Source organism: Saimiri boliviensis, chromosome 14 (genome assembly GCF_048565385.1).
Source record: "Saimiri boliviensis isolate mSaiBol1 chromosome 14, mSaiBol1.pri, whole genome shotgun sequence".
NCBI classification, from domain to species: domain Eukaryota; kingdom Metazoa; phylum Chordata; class Mammalia; order Primates; family Cebidae; genus Saimiri; species Saimiri boliviensis.
Window position 1 is genome coordinate 51,672,995 of NC_133462.1, and position 25,398 is coordinate 51,698,392.

Consider the following 25,398-nt stretch of genomic DNA (forward strand, 5'->3'; position numbering starts at 1 on the left):
AAAATCAAGTGGATGAATCTTTGACCAGGAAGACATAGCACCTCCCCAGGAAGCCTTAAGCCCCTGACCCCGGAAGATACGTGACACCTTGGGTTTGCACACAGCTCCTGGGATGCTGGAGTTTTCAGGTCCACTTTTAGCCAAGGGTCTGACTTGTTCTTCTAGTCCTTTCGGAGAACACTCATTCTGGACTCCAAAGCCCCAGCAGCAAGCAATCCCTCCTCTTCTCTGCATATCCACCCCAACAGACCGTGCCTGCCCTCCTACCCTCTCAGAGAGAAGCCAGCCCTGCTAGCCATTAGCCCTGCTTTCTCATGCCATTTCCTCTTGCTTTTTCTTTCTTTCTTTCTTTCTTTGTTTTTTTTAAAAAAAGGCAGTCTCGCTGTTGCCCTGGCTGGAGTGCAGTGGCATTAACATAGCTCATTGCAGCCCCAGCCTCCTGGACTTAAGCAGTCCTCCCACCTTAGCCTCCTGAGTAGCTGGGACTGTGGGCACACGCCACCATACTGGGCTAGTTTTTGTATTGTTTTCGGTGGAGACAGAGTCTCACTGTGTTGCCCAGACTGATCTTGAACTCCTAGAATCAAGCAGTCCTTCCACCTCGGCCTCCAAAGTGCTTGTGCTGGGATTACAGGTGTGAGCCACTGCATTCGGCCTGTTTCCTTTCTCGACTGTTCTGAGGGCAGGGCAGATGGTGGCATTCCTGGTGGTGTCCGAGGGTTCAGTGGCAGCGGAAAGATTGACTGCCATGTGTTTCTCATGCCCCTGTCACTCGGAAGGTGTCCAAAACCCTGTATACATTATACTTCTATGTTCTGGGCTCCAGGAATAGGGAGCAGATGCCGCAGGGCCCCAGGTCAGTGGCTCCCCAGCACATTGGGTCACCCCTGGCCACACTAATGGTGCTCTCTGTGCCTCTGGCTACATTTCCAACAACTCTGGCGTCCCTAGCACTTAGTCCCTAGCTTTGCTGACCTCTCACAGAGCCATCCCTGGGACTGCAGGAAAAGCCAGATTGGGAGGCAATGATTTGTTATCGGAATACGGCCATCCATTGCTAGTTTTATGACCGTAAGTCCCTTTGTCTCTCTGAGGCTCATTTCCTTGTTTATAAAACAGGAACGATAATGCCTCTCTCATGATTGTCATGAGGAGGGTGCCTGGCATGCAGCCAGATCTCAGTAAATAATGGTGGTTTTTATTTCTGTCACTGTGAGCCTGGCCATGGGGGCCCTGACCTTTACTTCAGCCCTGACTACAGCTCAGCCTCCAGGAGGGGAGAGGATTACCTGCCTCCAGCAACCCAGGCCGGTTCTGGAATGGCCAGACAGAGGACAGTAGCTGTGGGTGAGGGCCACCAGGGGCTGTGGCATTCTGAGCAGCGAGGGCCACAGTTGGGCCCTGCAGATTGGGGTACCTGCACTGCCGGGCTGGCTGTGAGGCCACTCCTTTTGGCAGGTCGCCCAGGTGGCTTCAGCTCCTGTGGAGGAGTGGGAGGTGGAACCCCTCGCTTCAGAACCCCGGCCCTGAGCCAGTGTTGCCTGGCTCACCCCTATCCATGCCCCTGTCCTCAGAGCGGGCCCCTCCCTGGAGAGTGTGGGCAGCTGCTTCCCAGCCCTGTCTCAGCACCAGCACCTCTGTCCATCCCAGGTGGCCCTGATGAAGCAGATGCGTGAGGAGCAGCAGCGGCGGCGGCTGGTGGAGACCAAGAGGAACCGGGAGATCGCGCAGCTCAAGAAGGAGCAGCGGCGACAGGAGGTGAGGGGTGGCCCTTTGGCCTCCCGGGAGCCTTTGGCCCTGGCTCTCCCAGCCTCCTGGTGAGGCTGGTTGCCCCTCGGGACCAAGCAGGCCTCAGTCTCCACTGTCCTAAGTGGTAATGGTCGTGCTTGGAGGACAGTGCTGCCTGTCAGAGGAGGACCAGACCCTGCGGCTTCTGGCCCAGCCCCCACCTGTTAAGAGGAGGGACTTGAGCCCTGGAGAGGGGGAAGGAGCTTGCCCAAGGTGACCAGCAAGCCAGACGTGTGCAGCTTCAGGCCCTGCAGAGAAGCCCAGTGGGGCTGAGCCCTCCGGGCCAGAATTCCTCCCCACTGGAGCAAAGAAGAGGCTGCGGAAATTGCCCTTGTGGAGAAAGAGGACTTCACTGCAACCTCCAGGGAGGGCAGCCCGACTCTGGGTCCCACTTTATCAAGAGTTTGGCTACATGAAAATTACCCTGAAGCCCAGGCTTTTAACTACAGAGCTGGCCAGCCCGTGTACAGACAGAGGGGGCCAAGGTGCCTGAGGGTGGACCCTAGCCCTCTTCTGTCTCCCACAGTTTCAGATCCGAGCTCTGGAGTCCCAGAAGCGGCAGCAGGAGATGGTCCTAAGGAGGAAGACCCAGGAGGTGAGCTTACTCGTGGGCTAGTGAGGCCCTGCTCCTGCTGCACGTGTGTGCGTGTGTGCGCGCGTGTGTGCGCGCATGTGTGCGCGTGTGTGCGCGCATGTGTACATTGCCTGCTCTCTTTTCTGGGCCTCCAGCTTCCTGGCAGTGGAATAAAGGTGGTATTTCCCAGTTCTGCCAGAGCGGGCAGGGAGGGGAAGCCAGCCCTGCCTGTGACCCTGGCTCTCCCTCCTTCCATTCAGCAGGCATAGTCGGTGTCCAGATTGTGTCCAGCCTATTAGGTGGGCTTTTCTCAACAAGAGCTCAGGCTGCAGGGCAGACTGCAGGCTCCGTTCCCAAATGCCTGAGCTGTGCATTAAAAAAAAAAAAGAAGGTGGCAGCCTCTTTTGTGTTCATGTCATATCACACAGAGACCCCTTGGCCCTTTTGCAGCCCAAGCCAGGGCCAGCACAGAGCAGCCTCTGTGTTCTTGCTGCCTGGCACCCTAACTTGGGCCCTTCTGTGTGGCTCCAGACCACCCTGCTCACCAGCTCCCTCTTGTCTCCCCGCTGCCCCAGGTTTCTGCACTGAGGCGCCTGGCCAAGCCCATGTCTGAGCGGGTGGCAGGGCGTGCAGGACTGAAGCCGCCCATGTTGGACTCTGGGGCTGAGGTGTCAGCCAGCACCACCTCATCGGAGGCTGAATCAGGGGCCCGCTCTGTCTCCAGCATCGTGCGCCAGTGGAACCGCAAAATCAACCACTTCTTGGGGGACCACCCTGCGCCTAGTGTCAATGGCACCCGTCCTGCCCGGTAAGGTGGACTGGCAGTACCCTGGTCTGTGCAGGCAGAGGGGGTGAGAATATGGGGCAGGACCAGGGTGAGGGAGAGAGGAGCTCTGGAGAGTGCTCCGGGTTCCCACGATTGTCAACTCCAGGGAGGGAGCTCAGTGGAGCTGCAGAGGTTAAAAGGAGTCCCATCCAATCCCCTTTGCCTGTGTCTTCCAGAAAGAAGTTCCAGAAGAAGGGGGCCAGCCAGAGCTTCAGTAAGGCCGCAAGGCTCAAGTGGCAGTCCCTAGAGCGGCGGATCATTGACATCGTCATGCAGAGAATGACCATTGTCAACCTGGAGGCCGACATGGAGCGGCTCATCAAGGTGAACCCTCCTCCCGCTTCTCTCCCATCCCACCGTCTGCCTGTCCTCTGTCACCTCCAACTTCTCTGGCTCTTCAGACCTTTCCCCGTTCCCCACTCCCTCTGCTCATTGTGCCTGGAATCCAGAGGTGCTGGGGGAACCTCACAGACCAGCCTGTGGTGGAAGCTGTGGGCAGGGCTGGGCAGCTACCTGAGACCACTCCTCCATCGCAATCGTCTCCTGACCCCAGAAAAGGGAGGAGCTGTTCCTCCTGCAGGAGGCGCTGCGGAGGAAGCGGGAGCGGCTGCAGGCTGAGAGCCCGGAGGAGGAGAAGGGGCTGCAGGAGCTGGCCGAGGAGATCGAGGTGCTGGCAGCCAACATCGACTACATCAACGACAGCATCACCGACTGCCAGGCCACCATCGTGCAGCTGGAGGAGACCAAGGTGTCCGCAGAGCTGGGCCTGGTCGGCGGAGGTGGGTGGGGTGGTAGCAGGGGCAGCCCCAGGTGACGGGGCTCTCTGCCTCCCGGTCCTAGGAGGAGCTGGACTCCACAGACACATCCGTGGTCATCAGCTCCTGCTCCCTGGCCGAAGCCCGCCTCCTGCTAGACAACTTCCTCAAGGCATCCATTGACAAGGTAAGCTGGGAGCCCCACGGGCACAGATGCCCACGACATACCCTAGTGTGAAGCCCAGGGGCCCGGCTCCTCCTCACCTGCATCACTCACAGGCTGGGACAAGCCGCCCAACCTCCGCACCTCCCACACCACAGCTGTATACCAGGCTTGTAGCTTGTGGCTCGGCTTGAACGAGATGCCATGTGGGGGGGGCGTGGCCTGGCACCTGACACACAGCAGAGCCTCCTTTAGAGTTGACCTTGGGTGTCTGGCGCAGGCCTGTTCAAAGCAGTGCTGGGCTTGGTTCCGTTGGAGGTAGAGGGAAAAGTGTGTGTATGTGGGGGCAGGAGAAGGACGGACAGACAGACCACAGCCGCCCGGGGGGCTCACAGCAGAGCGTCAGGTGTTCCTTGGCGTTTCTTGGGCCCCTCTCCTCTCCTTGACAAGAGAGCTACCCAGAGGATGTGTCTCCTTCCCTCCTGGGGCCTGTGGTCTCTGGGGACAGGCCCTACGTGGGGTGCATCCGTGTAAGTCTAGAAGGAGGTGGGAGACTCTGTCACCTGACCCCTCTCCCCAGCTCCACTGAGTTTCTTCGAGCTCTGCTTTGTGTCTGGGGACTCTATGAGTTTGCCAGCGCTGCCATAACGAAGTACCGGTCTGGGAGCCTCAAACAAGAGGTTTCTCACGGTTCTCGAGGGCGGGAAGTCCAAGGTCAAGGTGTTGGCAGGGATGGTTTCTTCCGGGGCCTGTCTTCTTCTCCCTGCATCCCACGTGGTCTTCGCTCTGTTCCTGTCTGTGTCCGAATCTCCCCTTCTTTTGAGTGAGGATGTCGTATTGAAGTAGGGCCCACCGGTATGACCCCAGTCACCTCTGTAAAGGCCCCATCTGCAAATAGTCATATTCTGAGGTAATGGGGTTAGGGCTTCGAATATGAGTTTTGGGGGACATAACCTGGCCCATAATAGGGTGTGTCCTGAGGTGAGCTTCCCTGATGTTTGTATGTGGGAGCTAAGGGGGCTGGGAGTTCTCTCAGGTGTGTGCCAGGTACAAGGGTGATGCTGGGAGCTGGAAGGGAGCCCTCCAAGGTATCTTGAGGGGTAGAGGTTATGCGATATGGAGAACCCCGAACCCCAGGCCAGGAGGGGTCACTCCAGGCTTTGTTCCCTGACCCCAGGGGCTACAAGTGGCACAGAAGGAAGCCCAGATCCGGCTGCTGGAGGGCCGACTGAGGCAGACAGACATGGCGGGGTCCTCCCAGAACCATCTGCTCCTGGATGCCCTGCGTGAGAAGGCCGAGGCACACCCCGAGCTGCAGGCCCTCATCTACAACGTGCAGCAGGGTATGGGTGGGGGCGGGGGGAAGTGCCAGCTCCTAGGTACTCCAGTGCTCTTGGGCTCGGACCCCCAGGAGGCCCTCACTTCCCCAGAACCGCCCCCAGCCCCTACTAGGAGCCCCGGTCTGATTGCAGTGGGTGACATGCAGGAGGGAGACCATCTTCCCTCCCCAACTCTTGAACGGGGCCTCTCACCCTCTTTCCCTCCCTCCTTCCTTCCCACAGAAAACGGCTATGCCAGCACAGATGAGGAGATCTCAGAGTTCTCTGAGGGGAGGTGAGTTTGCGAGCTGGGAGTGAGAGGCTGGCTCACAGCAGGTACCCGGAACCGATGGGAGGAGTTGGTTGCCGTAGGTCCCAGGGCTGAAGCTCCTGAACTCTCTCTTCTTCTTCCCCAGCTTCTCCCAGTCATTCACCATGAAGGGCTCCACCAGCCATGATGATTTCAAGTTCAAGGTGAGCCCCACCGGCAGGCAGGCAGGCAGTGCATGCGGCAGGGCCAGCCTCCCCACAGCCCGTTTCCGGCTTGCTGTGGCACGGCTCCACCCTCAGCCACAACCCAAGATTGTCCCCAGCTGGGTTGGAGATGCCAAGAAAATTTAGCCTGGAATTAGGGGTTGTTCAGATATGTAACTTGCTACGGCCCATTGCTTCTGAGGTGGGTGGAAGGAGGGGGAAGTGGCTGGAGTCACCGCTAGCCTCTGTTGCCACCCTGCTAGCAACAGCACCGTAACCAGGGTGCCTGCATTCAAAAACATCACCTCCCCCCACCCCCCAACGATTCTGCCTCACACCCTGGGTCAAAACCTAACTCGAAATGTCTGGTTACCTTACATACGCACAGTTGATTCAACCATAGGAGAATCGGCAATGAGGAAGTTTACCTAACATCAAGGGATCAGTTTCACTAGACTGAACCAAGACGCAGGGCTTAGTAAGGAGACGCGGAGGGAGAAAACGACAGACTGGGAATAGCAAACTACGCATGGTTTTGGGGTAAACTGATGAGCTGGTGAGCAGCAGAGAAGTCAGGCTGGGCATTCTGTGTTTATGTAGTCCAGCTAAGGGCAGTGAAACAATTTCAGTTGCTCTGGGTGCTCCAGAAACCCTGAGAGTTTCGCCGCAGAGCACAGGTGATGTCTGTCTGGGCCCTTCCATCAGGTCCTCTACCTTAGGCCAAGATAGCACCATTTCTCGTTAGAATTTCTGGGCGGGCCGGGTGCAGCGGCTCACCCTGTCATCCCGGCACTTTGGGAGTCTAAGGCAAGAGGATTTTGTGAGCCCAGGATTTCAAGACTAGCCTGGACAACATGGCGAGACCCCATCTCTACAGAAAAAAATTTTAAACTGGCCCGGTGTGGTGGCACGTGCCTGTAGTCTCAGCTGCCGGGGAGGCCAAGGTTGGGGGATCACATGAGCCTGGGAAGTTGAGGCCGCAGTGACCCATTTTGCACCACTGCACTCCACTTTTTTTAAGGCCCTGTCTCAAAAAAAAAAAAAAAAAGTAGGATTTCCCCTGGCTTCCCTTTATGTGCCATGCCATTTGGGCAACTGGATCCGCTGTGTTCTTTCTTTCCCAGAGCGAGCCCAAGCTGTCTGCCCAAATGAAAGCTGTGTCGGCCGAGTGCCTGGGGCCCCCACTGGATATCTCCACCAAGAACATCACCAAGTCCCTGGCCTCCCTTGTTGAGATCAAGGAGGACAGCGTGGGCTTCTCCGTCCGAGACCCCTATTACCGGGACAAGGTCTCTCGCACTGTCAGCCTGCCTACCCGGGGCAGCACTTTGTAAGGACGGGAGCAGGAATGTGGATTGGGGTGGGGGTGGAGTTAGGTCTGGGCCTCACTGGACTCTTCTGTTCCAGCCCCAGGCAGTCTCGAGGCACAGAGACGTCCCCACTGACGAGAAGGAAGTCCTACGACCGAGGGCAGCCCATTAGGTGAGAACATGTTCTAGAATCCGCTCTGGAGTCACCACCCAGTCTAGTCCTTGGGTACATGGGAGGCTGTGATGTTCTGCTCTGTACGTTAGCTTGCGCTGTGTAAGGTGAGCCAGCTTGCCTGAGCCATTCGGCTCCACCCAGTGGTCCCGTCCCCAGCCTGTCAGGTGTGGACTCAAGAAATGGGCCAGGCATGATGTAATCCTAGCACTTTGGGAGGCTGAGATGGCCAGATCACTTGAGCCCAGGAGTTTAAGACCAGCCTGGCCAATATGGTGAACCATCATCTCTACTAAAAATACAGAAATTGTCCAGGCATAGTGGCGCATGCTTGTAATCCCGGCTACTCGGGAGACTGAGGCATGAGAATGATTTGAACCTGGGAGGCAGAGATTGCTGTGAGCTGAGATCATGCCACTGCACTGCAGCCTGGGTGACAGAGATTCTGTCTCAGAAAGAAAAAAGAAAAGAAAAAGAAATGTAGTCTCTGTAACAAACTTTAAACCGCGTAGCCGAGCCAGACGCTGGAAACTGCGCTGTGCGCCCAACACAGAGGGCTTTGGAGTGGCTTGGACTGACCATTGCACTGATGTGCTTCGGTCCCTTTTCATGACCATGGGTTCTGGGGAGCTTTCAGGTCTTTTTAAGGCCTTATTGTGTGAGAGGAGATTAGAAATTCCAAAGAAAAAAGAGATCAATGCAGAATGGCAGGGAAGTCCCCAGCTGGTCACGCGCCTGAGGGCCACACCCACAGAGCAAGAGGTTTGGTGGCACGCAGCTAAATAGTGGGAAAGCAAAGGCTCAAGATGGCCTCTTGCCACCTGCCTTGGTGGGAGGCAGGGGGATTGTTTTCTTTTGGGAGATAGGGTCTCACACCATCACCCAGGCTGGAGCGCAGTGGCACGATCAGGGTCCACTGCAGTCTCCGCCTCCCAGGCTCAAGCGATCCTCCCGCCTCAGCCTCTCAAATAGCTGGGACTACAGGCATATACCACCATGCCTGCATAATTATTTTACTTGTGGAGTTGAGGTCTCACCTTGTTGCCCAGGCTGGTCTCGAACTCCTAAGTTCAAGCAATCCTCCCACCAAGGCCTTTCAATTTACTGGGATTACAGGCGTGAGCCACCGCACCTGGCCACAAGTACATTTTAATGAATAGGTGACTTCCCAAATATGGAATCTGTGAATGATGAGGATCGATGCTTAAAGACAGCATCCCGGAGCTTAGCTGGGGGTTGAGCTCTGAGAATACTGCACAGCCGGCCCTGCCCTGCGGGCCTCACAGCCCTGACAGAAGGTGGAAGCCCAGCACCAAGTGGGGGCCTGTGGGCAGGGATGGTCACTAACAGGCTGCCCTCCGTCCCGACTCACCAGGTCCACAGATGTGGGATTCACACCCCCGTCGTCCCCTCCCACTCGGCCCCGCAACGACCGCAATGTCTTCTCTCGTCTCACCAGTAATCAGAGCCAGGGGTCAGCGCTGGACAAGTAAGCAGGGCAGAGGGGCGAGGAGGGAGAGCGCCGAGGTGGCAGTGGGGAGCGCATAGACACTACTCGCTGGAGGAGGGCTCAGGCGGCCAGGCCGACCCCAGCCCGAAGTGCCAGCCCTCCCAGAGAAATGCCCTGATGCCCTCTCCTGGCGTTTCTCTCCTTCCTGTACTGACCGGGAGCCGTTCTCCTCCCCTCAGCGTGCTGGGCCCTCAGGAGAGGGCAAGAAGGAGGCCGCAGGGATTGGGGCCGGGCAGTTAGGCAGGCTAGCCGCGTGGGGCAGGTGCCCAAGGGCTCTGCAGAGCTGCCCTTGAATCCATCTCTGCTGCTGCTTTGAGTCTGCTCTGAAGCCCTTCCTTCAGCTTCAGCCACTCCACTCTGTGCACTCTCCCAGCAGAAAGAGACCAGACCAGACCAGACCCCCCAGACGCCTTCCTGAGGCAGGCGCAGGCCCCGCTGTATTCACAGCTCCTGATACAAGGCTCTGATGACTAACGCTGTGGTCTGTGTCAGCCGCCGCTGCATCCAGAAGGCGCTCGCCCTGTGCCTTACAACCCGCTTTTATATATGTGACTTCATTAGGCTAAGAAACAACCACGCGAATTGTCTTCCCTATTTCACACGAGAGGAAACGAGGCTCAATGAGGGAGCCAGGGACGTTCACCTAGAAAGTGGCAGGATGGCACCCACAGCCCGGGACTTCCAGCTCCTGCCTGCTGTGCCTCAGGACAGGGGAGGACCATTCTCCATGTCCTGCTCCGGGCTTTCCAGCATTGCTGGGCCTACCCTGGCCGTGATTTGCTCTCTGCAGCCCCCAAGAGGGCTCCTCTCTTAGTTTCCTGAAAGCTTCCCTACCCCAGGGTGGCAGTTCTGTGTCCTTCAGGGGAGCCTCAGACTAGAAAATACTTGTCCTTGTACCTAGTGCCTGACGTTCACCCCCCCCCTCCACAGAAATGCCCCTTCTGGGGTCAAAATACTACTCCATGAATGCCGAGCCCAGGAGGCAGAGCCCTGCAGACCTGGCACCCTGGACACCTCCTTCTCCAAACCTATCTGGTTCAGGCTGCTGTAGGGGGAGCCAGGGACCACTCCTAGCCCATCTCCATGTTGTTAGAATCAGCAGATCCCCGTTTTGGAAGGATTGGGGTAGGACTGCCCTTCCCAGCCTGGTGGTCTTCTGGAAGCCTTGGTCTTGTCCGGTGGTCCAGGGCTTAGAGCCTATGCATGATGCAGAGCCAACTTCTAGGCACTGCCCAGTGGGCCCCCGGGGGACAGTGGGCTTTCTAAATAAGTGAGCCCCTGAGGAATTGCTGGAAGAAGCCAGCTCCCAGGGAGGGGTAGGATCAGGCATGGCTTCCTTCAGCCTTGGGCAGGTATGAGCATTGCTGGGGTGGGGCAGGTGCCCCCAGCTTATGCAGTGGGGCAGCCAGAGAGCTTGGAACCAGGAAACAGCCCCGGAACCGTCTCCCCACGTGTGGGGCTGGTGCTCCCACGTCTCCCCATGGCCCCCTCCTCGCTCCTCCCCTGCCAGCCAAGAGACCCTGGTGGCCCACTCCTGGGGGAGAGTCCCAGGCCCCAGGCCGGTCCACCCCGCCTCCTCCCCCGCTCTCCCGAGGCCCTCACTCCTCTGCCTCTCTCCGCTCCCCTGGAAGAGAATAACCTGCCCTCTGACCTCCCCACGCTGCTGCCGCCTCTGCGTCCCTCTGTGTGCGTCTCCTCTCACCCCCTAATCCAGCTAATTTTCTGCCCTCCCCAGGTCTGATGACAGCGACTCCTCTTTGTCGGAGGTCCTGAGGTACACACAGAACGTCTCTCGTGTTGGCTCCCACTCTTGCTCTCGGCACCCTCTCTTCTCTGCCTCTCGCAGCACCCCTCCCGCCTGACACCCATGTCCTCAGCATGCAGCCCCTCCGCTCCCCTCCCCGCCGCCCCCTCTCCAGACCTGTCCCTGTCCCCACCCCCATGGTTCCTCCCTCTCAGGGCGGCCACAAGGCCTTGGACTGCGCCGGCTGGAGCTGGGGGCTTGGGGAGGGCGCACAGTTGCTTGTCGCAAGCCCTATTCTCTTCTCCCTCCTCACCGGGGCAGGGAGGGGGTGCAGCATGGAGGCTGGGGGAGGCTGGGCCGGGCTGAGTGCTCCGCGACTGGAAGGCAGGGGGAATGCTAGGGCCGCTCCTTTCGCGAGTGCCGGCGGTGTGCTCTGCGTCCTTTGATTACCTCAGCTTGTGCTGGGGGTGAGCTCTTCAGACATTGGCTCTGGGAGGGGCATCAAGGGGGCAGCGCCCCTTGCCCACACCCCTTGGTGCGCACAGATGTGCAGGTACCTCCCCTCCCTGCAGCCTGTGGGTTGGCTGGAGGCCAGTTCTCTTAGCCGGCCCAGCACAACACCCCACAATGAGGAGCAAGACTCAGGACCTGGGGCCTGAGCCCCTGGCAAGCCGGGGACCCCTCATGGGCTGAGAGCTTCCTCGGCTCTCCTGGCGGGCTGTCTCCGCTCCTTGAGCCTCCAGCCCTGGGTGTTGACATCAGGTTGACTGCGGGTCATGAGGCTTTGCCACCGCAAGACGTTAGCCAGCTGGCCAGGCTGTCAGCAGGGGGAGCGCCGTCCCTTTGACGCAGTTCCATGGCCATGCAGTGAGGCCAAACCAGGGTCAGAACGGGGCACTGGGGCAGCTTGGGGAGCTGTTTGTGCATGTGTGGCACCCAGCTGGCAGCTAGACGTATCCGACCACCATCTTCAAGGGCGGGCCTGGCAGAGTCGGCGGGAGCTGTGTGCGAAGCGCCGCGGGCAGAGCCGTGATCGTTTCAGTAGATCCTTAGCCACAGAGTCACTGTCAGGAGCAGCGTTCTCTGGGGTAAAAACAGCTGGGATATATTTTCAGACATATATTTCTGAAAATGAGCCAGGGTCTCATCCCAGAGGTCCCTCACTGAGAAAAAAATCATCCTCAGAACTTCAGGGAGCTGGATGTGGCAAAATCTTCACGCCACGCCAGCCTCATTCCTGCTCCCCCAGTATCAGGGGAGCAAGGAGGTGCCGTGCCAGGTCCATACAGGCCCATTCCAGAGAGTTCCAAACCTGCCCTGAAGCCAAGCCAGCTCCTAAGGGATTTAGCCCTTTATAAATTCCAGTCACTGGTTTGTCCCTGTTGGTCCAAAAGGCTCTCTGCTTGGAAGATGCCAGCCCCAGAGGCAGTCACTGGCAGAAGGGCTTATTGGGATCAGGGTGCATGGGGGTGGCGGCCTGAGCACCCCTCCCTCTCTGCAGCCCTCCCTCACACTTGTTCGCTGAAGCAGCATGCAGCTTCTGGTGAGAGCTACAGGGCCCTGTTCCAGTCCCTGGGCCTCTGCCCTGCCCCAGCCGCTGGGCCAGGGTGCGTTCATGTCTCAGGATCGGGTCAGGCAGCGTCAGGCGGGAACTGTGAACAGAGCCCATACCTCCTGCGCCTTCCAGCTGTGCCTCACACAGGGTTTGCTTCCCCAGAAGCGCTCAGAATGGCAGCTGACAGACGGCTGATAAAGACAGGCTGTCTCTACTCTGTAGCCCATTCCCAGCTCTCAGACCTTGGTGGAATTTGGCTGGAGTCCTTGAAGCCTCTGTTATTAGGCTCTCATCCCCTCCCTGCCCTGACCCCGTACCATGCACGTGCCTCCATCAGCCTGGCCACAGTCTCCCTGGCTGACGAGCGTGCCCTCTCTCCCTCTCTCTCGGGAAGGGGCATCATCTCCCCGGTTGGAGGAGCCAAGGGTGCACGGACGGCCCCGCTGCAGTGCGTCTCCATGGCTGAAGGCCACACCAAGCCCATCCTCTGCCTGGATGCTACAGATGAGTTGCTGTTCACAGGGTCCAAAGGTGCGTGGAACCCCAACTAGCGAGGTAGGGTCAGGGTCTCCTGCTCACCCCTGCTTCCGTTATCAGAGTGGTCTGTGAAGGAGATAAAAACATACAGCCCCCAGGAGTTGAGGCCATGGGGGTCAGTTTGCTTGCTGCCCTTGTTTCTTACCTTGGTTCAAGGCCCCCATCCCATGCATTCTTGGCCAGACCTTCCCTCACACCTGACCTGGTGGCTCCATCCAGACCTCCCAGGGAAACTTCAGGAAGCTTCTTAGGTGCCCCGCCTGTGCTTGCACTGCCTGACGTCACCCCAGCTCACACATCTAAGCACTCCCTATCATCTCAACAGCAGCACTCCACAAAGTCACATTCACCCAATTACAACAACGTCAAACATTTTACCAGCAGACAGGCCGGACGTAGTGGCTGAGACCTGTATGTAATTGCAGCACTTTGGGAGGATGAGGCAGGAGAATCACTTGAGCCCAGGAGTTTGAGACTACCTAGGTGGGCAACATAGTGAGACCCTGTCTCTACAAAAACTAAAAAATTAGTCACAGTGACATGGTGACATGGGCCTGTAGCCCCAGCTACTCGGGAGGCTGAGGCGGGAGCATTGAGTCCAGGAGGTCAAGGCTGCCGTGAGCTGTGTTTGCGCGATTGCACTCCAGCCTGGGCAACAGAGCAAGACCCTATCTCAATAAGTAAATATATAAATAAATTATTTATTTACTTTTCATTCATTTGTTCATTCTTTTACCGACAGAAAGAACTAGTCTGTAATAGACACGCATACTAGAAACACAAGCATAAATAGCTCTCTACGGCACTGGGGGATAGCTGTCAATTTAAGTGTGATTGATCGATTCCACGTTTTCCCATAACACGTGCTTGCGCTGGTTCATTTAGCGTGTCAGCAATTAGCGTGTGGAGGAACAGGCACCATAAAGGCTTAAGAATTTTGTTTTAGCCCTGGACGCCTTAGCAGTGTGGCTCACAGAACTCTGGTGTTGGTGGGAAGTGTGATTGAGGAACCCTGGTCTGAAGTTCTTAGAGAATTCTCCCTCCCGAGTTTTTTACGAGCACACATGCATGCCAGTGAGCACACATGTGCATGTTTCTTTCAGACCCGGAGCTCCGTCCTCTGGAGCTCTCTGGATCCCTTTCCCCTACCCTGGCAGCCCCTGCAGAGGCAAGCTACGCCCCTGAGTGGCTGACTTCCCTCCCCTCCCTCTGGCTTCCTCCCATCTCTCGCAGACCGAAGCTGCAAGATGTGGAACTTGGTTACGGGGCAGGAGATCGCGGCTCTAAAGGGCCACCCCAACAACGTGGTCTCCATCAAGTACTGCAGCCACTCAGGGCTTGTGTTCTCCGTGTCCACCTCCTACATCAAGGTGTGGGACATCCGGGACTCGGCCAAGTGCATCCGTACCCTCACGTGAGTACCCGCCGCCTGAGCCACAGTGGTGGGCTGCCGCAGGCCAGGCGGGGTGCAGATGCTCCCAGCCCCTGACCCACTCAGCACAGCACAGCCCGGCTACATGGGCGCAAAAGCCATTCCCAGCCTATGAACTTGGCTTGACCCTGGGGTACGAGGTGAGATCTCTTAGTTTTGGGGGACAGTGTCTGGGGCGGGACCACTCGAGGAGTTTTTGGCCTGCCTGGCCTCCGCCCACTGCCCAGTCCCCCAAACCTTGCCTCTTGAAGTGTGTTAGATATCATGCTACGAGTCTGAAAGGGGAGCTGAGGAAACAGGGCGAGCTCCTAAAGCCGTGCTGGCCACTGCCTGTGTCGGTTACCACCCAGCCAGGGCCCTGAGCCCTGTCCTGACAGCCTCAGACACAGCCACAGGGCAGGGGAGGCAGAACTGCGACCAGGAGCCTCGCAGCACAAGTGGATTTTTAGCGAAAGTCACACTACATTCTCACATGAACATTGTAAGCTACAGCCTACTAATGTGATCCTTAAAAACTAAACGGGCTGGCCGGGCGCAGTGGCTCACACCTGCAATACCAGCACTTTGGGAGGCCAAAGTGGGTGGATCACGAAGTCACGAGTTCGAAACCAGCCTGGCTAACACAGTGAAACCCCATTTCCACTAAAGATACAAAAAATTAGCCACGCATAGTGGCATATGCCTGTAATCCTGGCTACTCGGGAGGCTGAGGCAGGAGAATCGCTTGAATGCGGGAGGCAGAGGTTACAGTGAGCTGTACACTCCCGCCTGGGTGACAGGGCAAGATTCTGTCTCAAAAAAAAAAAAAAAAGTAAACAGGCTGGGTACAGTGGCTCATGCCTAGAATCCCAGGTATTTTGGAGGCCAGAGAAGGAGGATCACTTGAGGCCAGGACTGCAAGACCAGCCTCGGCAACGTAAGGAGACACTCTCTCTACAAAAAAATTTTTTTAATTAACCGAGCATGGTGGTACCTGCCTGTAATCCCAGCTACTCGGAAGACTGAGGTGGGAGGGTTGCTTGAGCCCAGGAGGTTGAGGCTGCAATGAGCCATTTTTGTGCCACTGCACTCCAGTCTGGGCAGCAGAGCAAGACCCTGTCTCAATCAATCTGTCAATCAAGAAAGGAAACGGGATTTTTAGGGCAGTGAAATTTTTCTGTATGATGCTGTAATTGCGGATGCCCATCATTATACATTTGTTCAAACCCACAGAATGTGCAGCACCAAGAATGAACCCGAACGTAAACTGTGGACTTGGGCAATAGCCATGTGTCAGCATGGGTTCCTAATCGAAACAGGCAGCTTTTGGTGGGGAGTGTTGATAATGGGGGAGGCTGTGCCTGTGGGGGGGTTGGGCACACGAGGAATCTCTGTGTCTTATACTGTTTTGCTGGGAGCCTAACACTGGACTAAAAAAAATAAAGTCTTTAAAAAAAAAAGTAAACAAGGCCGGGCACAGTGGCTCACATCTGTAATCCCAGCAGTTTAGGAGGCTGAGATTGGCAGATCACCTGAGATCAGGAGTTTGAGACCCCATCTCTACTAAAAACATATAATTAGCTGGGCATAGTGGTGCATGCCTGTAATCCCAGCTACTCGGGAGGCTGAGACAGGAGAATCGCTTGAACCCAGGAGGCGGAGTTTGCAGTGAGCCAAGATCACACCGCTGCACTCCAGCCTGGACAACAAGAGTGAAACTCCATCTCAAATAAAATAAAATAAAATAAACAGAATGGGTATAATCACCTCTTTTAGCTGATGAGGAAACTGAGACTGAGGGAGGTTGATTTCTGGAAGATCCAGGTTCACACCCGGTCTCATGACTGAGCCTTACCATCTTTCCAAGCCAGTGACCAGGCACACAGGCAGGCCTTATGGGGAGTTGACTCACCAGGACTGGAGTGGAGCTCTCCCCTGGGGCTCATTCATAGGAGAAACTGTTGCTCTTCTCTGTCAGTCAACGAAGACTTCCTGGGCTGGGCATGGTGGCCCATGCCTGTAATCCCAGTACTTTGGGAAGCTGAGGCGGGCGGAATGATGAGGTCAGGAGTTCGCGACCAGCCTGACCAACATGGTGAAACCCCGTTTCTACTTAAAATACAAAATTTAGCCAGGCATGGACAGGTGCCTGTAATCCCAGCTATTCAGGAGGCTGAGGCAGGAGAATCACTTGAACCTGGGAGGCACAGGTTGCAGTGAGCCAAGATCGCCCACTGCACTCCAGCCTGGGCAACAGTAAGACAGGGTCTCAGAAAAAAAAAAAAAAAAAAAAAAAAAAAAGCCTTCCTGGAAGAAGTGGGTAAGTTGGGCACGTGGGCTGGTCTTAGTGAGGTTTTATGGGTTTCCTGGACTGTGCACATGGATGATTTTGACCTCTGGCCTTGCCTTTCTCCTTCTTGGGCAGGTCTTCGGGCCAGGTGATCTCAGGGGATGCCTGTGCCTCCACGTCCACCCGTGCCATCACCAGCGCCCAGGGGGAGCATCAGATCAACCAGATCGCCCTCAGCCCTTCAGGCACCATGCTGTACGCCGCCTCGGGCAACGCCGTTCGCATCTGGGAGCTTAGCAGGTCAGCATGATACCTGGGCAAGGAGGAGGGCTTGGCATGCCCAGGCAGGGTTCCCAGGTCTCGGCTTGGGGGGACCCACCTTGGAGCAGATAGGACCTCAGCAACACCTTTACCTGCCATGCTGCTGGGCCTGTGCCCTTCCAGCGAGACTGCTGGCACGCAGGGCAGCTCATGTCTAGATTCATGATCTTGCCTTGAGCAGGAGGGGAGGGTGAGTACCCTGACCAGGTCTGTTTGTTCTGGGGCAGACCCCTCACCCCAACCCAGAGTCCCCTCTAATTCACCTATCCCCAGCTGGGCCTCTTCCCGCTGCAGGTTCCAGCCTGTTGGCAAGCTGACTGGCCACATCGGCCCTGTGATGTGCCTGACGGTCACCCAGACGGCCAGCCAGCATGACCTCGTCGTGACTGGCTCCAAGGACCACTACGTTAAGGTACCTGGGGCTGCTCGGCTCTGAGGCCGGGCGGGGGCTTGTCTTCCACTCTCCCTAGTCTTTGCCCTCTGTCGCCTTGGGGGTACTCATGAAAAATTGTAAGACTTCGGGAGATATCTGCTGAAGAAATCACCCCAAAGGAGGCAAGAATTTGTGTGCAGAAAGTTATAGATGGCAGCATTATTTTGTAACTGGTGAAAAATTCATAGTAACTTAGATGTTGAAGGGTAGAATAACTATCAGACTGAAAATCCACCTAACGGGATACACTGCAGCTATTAAAACAATAAATAACCAAACATGAAGTGTGCAAGCAACATTCGTTTGCTCTCTGATGATGCCACTGAAAACTGTCCAGATGCAGTCAGAAACTGGCAGGAAACCGGCCAGGCGCAGTGGCTGACGCCTGTAATCCCAGCACCTTGGGAGGCCAAGGCGGGAGGATCACTTGAGGTCAGGAGTTTGAGACCAGCCTGGCCAACATGGTGAAACCCTGTCTCTACTAAAATACGAAACATTAGCCAGGCGTGGTGACACATGCCTGTGGTCTCAGCGACTTGGGAGGTTAAGGCAGGAGAATCACGGGCCTGGGAGACAGGGTGCACCGAGCTGAGGTCACGCCACTGTACTCCAGCCTGGACAGCAGAGGGAGACTCCGTCTCCAACAAAAAAGAACAGGAAGGAAGCAGTGTTTTCAGGGGTGGTGGGATTGTGATGAATATTTTACTAAAATACAAAAGAATTCTAGAGGGAGGCTCACACCCCGAACCCACCTTTCCCCTTAGCAGCTGCCTGTTCAGCTGTGGGGTCTTGGCATGATGAGCTGATTCACCCCTGCGTGACTTGAGTTGGTCTCCTCCCATCCCTGCCCCAGTGTCCATGGGAAGGGTCATGACCTGAACCTTCAGTGTTCCCAGCCCCTTGGAAGTAGCAGCCCCACCTCCAGAGCCCTCGCCTTCGGGGAAGCGCCTCTCCCCAGAGGGCAGTGGCTGCCACCCTAGCCAGACTCCTGGGTCTTCAGGCCTCTGGGTCCGCAGTGCTGCAGGCCCTGCCTTCCCTCCTCCCTCCTGGCCCCTCCTCCCGCAGCTGTTCGAGCTGGGCGAGTGTGTGACGGGCACCATCAGCCCCACTCACAACTTTGAGCCCCCGCACTACGACGGCATCGAGTGTCTGGCCATCCAGGGAGACATCCTGTTCAGCGGCTCCCGAGATAACGGCATCAAGAAGTGGGACCTGGACCAGCAGGAGCTCATCCAGGTCGGGAGGAGGGGGAGAGGGCAGACTCGGGCGGGGTGGTTCCCGAGCCCGGGCAGGGCCTTGGAGACCCTGGGGCCCGGGCCCGCAGATCCCCAGGCCAGGTGGCTTTCAGAGCTACCCAGGCCCTCCTGTTCTTCGTCTTCCTCCTCTGTCTCCATCCTCCCTTGCCTACCTGATGCCCCATCTCCCCCTCAGGCAGCCTGCTTTCATTCAGAAAAGCCTTTGCTCTCAGCTCTTGGGTTTGAAAGTGAAGCTCAGTTACCCCGTTCCTTTCCTGGGAGCGTCTGTGTTTTAGCCTGACCCATGTGAGGGCTGAAGGTTCTCCACCAGGGCAGGATCTCAGGCTTGAACCTGGAAAGCAGAGCAAAGGGACTCATCTCTGGTCCCCTGAAGCCCACAGCACAGGCCACCCCAGCATGGCTCCTGGAAGCAGTGTCGCCTGCCTATGTGGCAGGTCCACAGGCCGGGGGAGCCTGGCAATAGCTCTACAACTAGCAAGAGGGGCCCCGGGGCAGGTGCTCTCCCTCACAGCCCCCCCGCCCTCACCAGCCCTGATCCTCCCGCAGCAAATCCCCAACGCGCACAAGGACTGGGTGTGTGCCCTGGCCTTCGTCCCAGGCCGCCCCATGCTGCTGAGTGCCTGCCGTGCAGGCGTCATCAAGGTCTGGAACGTGGACAACTTCACGCCCATCGGCGAGATCAAGGGCCACGACAGCCCCATCAATGCCATCTGCACCAATGCCAAGCACATCTTCACAGCCTCCAGGTGGGTGCTGGACAGAGAGGCCTGCCTCTGCTCCCCTCATCTCCTGGTGTGGGCAGGGGAGGCTGGGAGGCTCGGGGCCCTGCAGCTGTCCCCGCAGGCTCAGTTCACAGAGCAGATTCCACGGTGGCCTCGTCTGCATATCTAGCCCGTACCAGCCTTCACTGGATGCCCACCATGTGCTGGGCGCTGTGCTAGGCAGGGGAGGAGGAAGGTACTGGGCCCCGGGCCAGGCCTTGCCCGCTCGTCTCCAAGCCTTTCATGCCCTCCCACCTGCCCTGGCTGTCTTCCTGGTCCAGGTATCTCTCAGAGCACAGAGCAGCCCTGCCAGCCCTCAGACCAGGTTCTTACACCCCCAGCTCGCCCCCTGCGTGGGGAGCACCAGGCCCTCTGTCCCATGGGGTGCTACTCAGACGGCTTTCTTTCTCGTTCCGACTTTTTCCCTTCTCTCCCTTCCCCTTCTTATCCCCTCCTGCCTCCCCCTCTGTCCTCGCCTCTCTCCGCCCACAGTGACTGCCGGGTAAAGTTGTGGAATTACGTCCCTGGACTCACCCCCTGCCTTCCTCGCCGAGTCCTGGCCATAAAGGGCCGCGCCACCACCATGCCCTGACCCTCCCCATCTCTCCCTGTCTCCTCTCTCATTCTCCCTCTTTCCTTTTCCCTCTCTTTCCCCACTTCGATCTGAGCTGCTTCTTAACGGTATGAGATTATTTTACTCCTCCTTCTTCCTCTCCCTTCCTGTCCTGCCTGGCCCAGAGAGGTGCCCCGCCCGTCCCTCCTGCTCCCACCGTCCTCCCCCGAGCATGAACAGTGGGACAGGCCCCAGGAGATGGGTGCCAGGGAGCAGGGAGCAGAGCGGGGAGCCTTCAGGCCTGGACAAAACGAAACACCAAAAAAAAAAAAAAAAAGAAAAGAAAAGAAAACCCATGACAGGCTCCTCCGGGGCCTCCCAGTGCACAGACAGGCCTCTCCGTCTGCCCAGCGCCCACCTGCAGCCACCTCCCCATAAGCGATGCTCGCCTCCCAGCCCAGCCACATTTGGGGAGTTTAGGGAATCCAGTTCATCCTCTACTTTTGGGGGCAGACAGCCAAGCCCACTACAAGAGCTGACCCACACCCCCCAACTTTGTCCTCCACCCCAGTGACCTGACGGTGAAGCTCTGGAGTGTCCGGCGGTTACCCCACAGCATCCCACCCTAGGAGTGAGGTCAGAGGGATGCCCCTGGACCCTCGACCCCAGCAGCCTGGACAGCAATGGAAGGGAAGCTGTGACCTGGCCGATGGGGCCGGCTGCCCGGGGGACAGAGGGCGTGGCCCCCACTCCTGCCCTCCTCCCTCTCCCTTGGCCTTCCTACAGGACACTGTTCCCTCCGTCCCTCCCCTGCTTCTCAGGAGCCTCTGGGTGAGAGAGAGGCTGGGGAGGAAATTAAGCTGTGAAGCCAAAGGGCATTATCTCTCCTTGTTCCTCTCCCTGCAATCCTGGCCACGTTGTCTCCTGCTGAACCGGCTCTGCCCCCTTTCCAGGCCTTTGGCCCAGAGGTGGGGCCCGGTGGGGAGGCGCCGCAGCCGCCCCGATCCCGCGCTCCGAGGAGCTGGCCTCCCGGCACCTCCCAGCCCAGCCTCTAGAGTCCCTGCACCTGCCTCTGAGCCCAAAAAGATAGTCCTCAGGTGGCTAAGGCAGCCAGGTGTGGACGCCTGGGCCTTGCAGCTAACCCTTAGCCTCTGCCACCCGCAGAGGGTCCCAGCTGGCCCAGCAGTGCCCAACATCCCTTCAGAGGGGGCCGAGGGGGAGCTGCTAGAAAGATTCCTTTGGGGAGATGGTCAGAAATACTTCAGTTATTTATTATTTTTTTATTTTTATTTTTTGCTGTTGCCTCCTGGAAACTGACTTGAAGTTTCTTCCCACATATTCTCTCCCTCAGCTCTTGGGGGCCAGAAATCCCGAAGGGAGTCCGCTGCCCCGGCCCTCCAGGGCCGCCGCCTCCGCTTTGTGGAGGAGGGAACGGTTCCTTCGACTCTGCAGCCCCCAACACAGCCCCCAGGGAGCCTTCTAGCTTACCCTCGGCCTCTAGGCCGCCTGACGCTCAGTGCCTTCCTCCGTCCCGGGGCCTGGCACCCGTACTGGGCAGCCTTACACCAGCCATGCCTGCGGCACCACATGTGTCTTCTCACTTTGAACATCTCGTGCCCAGCGCCCCCCAGCAAGGCGGGGGCGCTCACCCCACAGTCCAGGCCCCAGGGTTCTGCCCCAGAGTCCTGCGTGGGCCATGTAGGAAGCAGCATGGGGGCTGTCTGCTGGGAGGTGGCTCAGATGGGGAGGATGGCCCAGCACTCTGATCCCTGTTCCTCCCCAGCCCTTCATTCCCCCGCTGGTCCAGGCACATGTGCTGGGGCACTGCGCTAGGCAGGGGAGGAGGAAGTCTCTGCAGCTTCTCTCTCTCTGGTTATTCAGGAGACACATTTTCAGCCTTAAAAATGGCATGGAGCGCAGGCCCTGCCTTGCAGGAGATGATCGAGGAAGAGGGAGTCGGCAGAGTTTCTCCGCCCCAGGGCTGGGAAAGCTGAGCTCCAGGGAGGTTGCTAAATCAGTGTTCGGGCACCCCCTGTTGGGGAAACTCTGGAATTACAGGAGCGGGCCTTGGGAGGGACTAAGCTCCATCCCTCTCCCCCGCCCCACCCCCACCCAAAGCCTCCCACCCTGTTTTTCCGTTGCTTCGCTGGTCTTGTGCTTCCAGGCTTCGGTCTGGGAGCCAGGAGCCAGCCCCCACTCCCTTCAGAGGCCGCAGTGATGTTTGGACTCTCCAGAGGTGGCTCCTCTCCGTCTTGGGCCAGGGTACCTGGAGCCTTCTCTTGTGTCGTGCCCAGTGTTGTGGGGAGGCAGGCCCCAGTGGAAGCAGTGTGAGGCCTGGTCGCTTCCCCGTGCTCTCCTCCGAGCTGCCACAGAGGCGAAGAAGCCTGACCTGCTGGGGCTGGCCCTGCTGGATGTGGTACTGAAGTCTGGGGCAGCTGATGGCCGGAAGGAGGCGCCCTCGGAGGCTGCTCTCCCGGGACCTGGACAGTCTGTCTGCAATGACTGGAAATCCTTCTTCCTCTGGCCACCCCGGAGGTGCTGGGCAACCCCTTTAGCTCCGAGATGTGGCCACAAATCTCTTCCCATTCCTCTCCGTCCCTCCCCACCTGAACAAAAAGTTTTGACCTTGCAACCTGTAAGAAAGAATCTGTCCGCCTGACTGTTTACAAGCTATAGAAACACATAAGACTCTGTCCCCCGAGCTCCCGCAGGGGCCGGGGACGCCCCACCTGGGGTGGCTGCACTGTAGCTGCAAGGCCTGGTCTTTTGGCCCCGCGAGAGGTGCTCATCATCACTGCCCGTTTTCTGCTGTTTCCCATGGGTCAGCTACCTCACAGCGGGGCGGGCTCTGCTGTCCTGGCAAGTGTCATTGACTCTCTAAACTTGAAGTCCTTCAGGAGCCCTGAGCCCAACATCCCTGAGACACCCTGAGTTGTGCTCTGTGAGAGTTGGACTCTCTGCCCACTCAGGGATGTCCAAGGTCCATAGTTAGGGGGCACGCCCCCAGCTCCACTCACTGCACCAGTGCCCCAAGTGTTGAAGCACAAAACGGTCGTGACTTGAGCACAACGGCAGGGTCCCGCAGGCACACTCGGCCCAGGAGGCTCCTCCCAGCCTGGCTCTGTCCAAAGCGAGGTTGGGGACGGCCATGTCTGGACAGGGGTCTGTCCTTGCTCAGACCAGGCCTTGGCCCATGGCTTGTCCTATGGCTTGTCCTAATTCTGGGATTCGTCATCTTACTTCGTGCCCTTCTGTGCCCATCTTAAGACTTGAGGCTGAGCCCCGTCAGGCCCAGCCACATCTTTACGCCGTGGGAGCAGGAGTCAAGTCCTCTCTAAACCCCGCCCCCCAAAGCTCTGCCTGCCTGAGTTCAGGCTGAGCCCTAGCCCTAGGGAGCCTAAAGAGCTTGGACTCAGATTCCCTGTCTCCTGGGTCGAGCCCCACTCCGTGCTTGTGAAGCTTCTGAGCGGGTTCCCTCTGCCCTCGGGCCTCTTCAGCACGGTCCTGTGCCAGGGCCTCGTCCTCACCATCAGCCACATCAGTATTTGCTTTCCTGTGAGTGACTAACTCCTCTGAGGCAGCCGGAACCCTCAAAGGCAGCGCCTGGAGTTGCCCTGCGAGATTTCCAAGGAAGGAGGAAAGGCTGAGGGAGGCTGGCACGCCCGAGCCTTTGAGGTGGTCAGACCCTTGGGAAGGGACAGCTGTGGGTCCGGGAGCGGCCTCACCCCAGACTCAGCCTAGGAAACCCTTCACCCTCAGCTGGCCAGCCCTGCTGCCAGTCTGGGGCTGCGTGGCCTGGGCAGAGGGCAGTTTAAAGCACAAAACCACATGGGGGAAAGGCGAGGTCGCTGGGACTTTCTGCTGTGCCTGATGTGGTGGAGACAGGCAGGCAGCCATGGTGAAGTTAGAGAACCTCGCGCTGCTTTGCCCTGCCAGCTCTCCGCATCCCCAATGTCCGGGCTGGGAGCGGGCATAGCCCCTGGTTGTTGCTCGTGCCCGATCTGTTTGCCATTGTTGGGGGGGAGCAGAAGCCATCCTGCAGGAGCAGCGCATTTTTCCTCCCAGGCTGCCCGGACCTGTGGGGTGTGTGGCTTTGCCATCCCAAACAGGCAGCTGTGCTGCTCTCCTCCCTTGGCATAGGCTCCTGGTTGGTGGCCGCTGCCCCGCAGGCCTTCCTGGGCCTGGCCCTCCTCTCCCAACTCCCAGATCCTTCCCTGCCCTCATGTGCGAGGACAGATTGTGCAGGGAAAGTTCTGTTTCTTCTTTGACATCTTTGTTCTGTCCCCTGCCCCCTCCCCAGCACTCATGATCTTGAAGCCCCCACCACACCCTAGTTGAGTCCTGTGAACCATGTCCTGAGGGCCTTGCAGGGAAGTAGGAAGTAGAAACTGCCCCACAAAGAGCCGAGGGTCAGAGAAGACCCCCGAGATGAATCGGGGCCCTGCCCTGCCACCAGCTCTTCCAGTAACCGCGCCCTGCCCAAGCTGCAGGGTTTCATCCGGCTCCTGCGGTCCCCCGAGATGTGGCTGGCACAAGGTGTATATATGTTTTGTACCTCTGCCGATGGCTGTACATAGTGTATGAAAGTTATTTAAGCCTCATGTTGTACATTTCTGTTCCTAGATTGGATGTGAGTGTTCTAAGTTGTCATAAATAAAACCTGAATGACCAATGTCTGTGGAGCCCCCTCTGGGGGGCTGCTGACTTTGGGCTGGGGCGTCTGGAGAGGGAGTGGGTTGGGGGGTGGCGGGGTGAGTGGGTACAGCAGGCCGCTGGGCTGGGCCCAGCCTGATGAGAACTTCCTGAGCTGTGAGTTTGGGGCTTCACCGGTTAGGAAGCAGAGAGCTTTGAGAGCGTCACATTCTCCTCCAGGCTCCCGATACTGCCTCCGGGGGCTGGTGCAGCAGCCAGGAGAGTGGGCAGCAGCATTCCTGGCCCACCTACTATATTCTAGGCACTGTTCAGAGCAGTTTTCATTGTGTCTTCACTGCCCTGTGTAACAGGTGACAATCTCATTTTATGAAATGAGAAAAGTCTCAGGATGGAAGTGATTTGCCCAGCATCACAGCTGGTAAGGACAGAGCCAGGATCTGCATCTCGAGCTGCTTGACCTCAGCAGCCTTTGCCTTTGGCTAATGTGACACATGCCTCCCCAGGCCTGCGCTGTGCTGTGCTGCACGCAGACACGTCTCAGTCCCTTGCCACTTGTGGAAAGAAGGCAAGACTATAAAAAGATCATAGGAGAAAACAGCTCCACAAAGGTCACTGTTACTATTTGTTTAATAGAGATGGGGTCTCACTATGTTGCCCACGCTGGTCTCAACTCCTGGGCTCAAGCCCTCCTCCCATCTCAACCTCCCGACATGCCGGGATTACAGGAGTGAGCCGCCATGCCTGGCCAGGATTTTTTTTCTAGATCAGTGCTTTTCAGTCTTTAAGAACCCATATTCCCTTTTGATAACCACAAACTGTTTCACCAGCTCCTGGAGATTCCCGCCCATCCCCTTGGCAGAGAGGCCCCTCAGGGAGAATCCACTCTTCATCACAGCCCGTGACTGATTAAAAAGCTTAACTTCTGGCCAGGCGCGGTGGCTCACGCCTGTAATCCTAGCACTTTGGGAGGCTGAGGCAGGCGGATCACGAGGT

General features: G+C 57.7%; 1 protein-coding gene and 1 pseudogene across 4 annotated transcripts in view; both read left to right on the forward strand.

Moving 5' to 3' along the window:
• The window catches only part of KIF21B (kinesin family member 21B), a 50,881-nt gene extending 29,228 nt beyond the window's left edge, over positions 1–21,653 (forward strand). The window contains exons 16-35 of one of the 4 annotated variants that reach the window (XM_039466506.2): positions 1,651–1,758; positions 2,315–2,383; positions 2,938–3,170; positions 3,365–3,512; positions 3,742–3,936; positions 4,029–4,130; positions 5,284–5,449; positions 5,669–5,720; positions 5,842–5,899; positions 7,024–7,229; positions 7,307–7,381; positions 8,757–8,870; positions 10,627–10,665; positions 12,585–12,721; positions 13,961–14,141; positions 16,564–16,728; positions 17,044–17,161; positions 18,248–18,418; positions 18,985–19,184; positions 20,324–21,653. In XM_039466506.2, the coding sequence (XP_039322440.1) occupies positions 1,651–1,758; positions 2,315–2,383; positions 2,938–3,170; positions 3,365–3,512; positions 3,742–3,936; positions 4,029–4,130; positions 5,284–5,449; positions 5,669–5,720; positions 5,842–5,899; positions 7,024–7,229; positions 7,307–7,381; positions 8,757–8,870; positions 10,627–10,665; positions 12,585–12,721; positions 13,961–14,141; positions 16,564–16,728; positions 17,044–17,161; positions 18,248–18,418; positions 18,985–19,184; positions 20,324–20,381 (2,595 nt within the window). In that variant the 3' untranslated portion in view covers positions 20,382–21,653. Of the gene's footprint in view, positions 1–1,650; positions 1,759–2,314; positions 2,384–2,937; positions 3,171–3,364; positions 3,513–3,741; positions 3,937–4,028; positions 4,131–5,283; positions 5,450–5,668; positions 5,721–5,841; positions 5,900–7,023; positions 7,230–7,306; positions 7,382–8,756; positions 8,871–10,626; positions 10,666–12,584; positions 12,722–13,960; positions 14,142–16,563; positions 16,729–17,043; positions 17,162–18,247; positions 18,419–18,984; positions 19,185–19,691; positions 19,875–20,323 lie in introns of those variants that run through there. The other 3 variants (XM_074385059.1, XM_074385061.1, XM_074385060.1) reach the window with 3 other exon arrangements.
• Positions 21,654–21,659: 6 nt separating this feature from the next.
• Positions 21,660–24,424, forward strand: LOC141581065 (uncharacterized; annotated as a pseudogene).
• Positions 24,425–25,398: the final 974 nt, after the last annotated feature.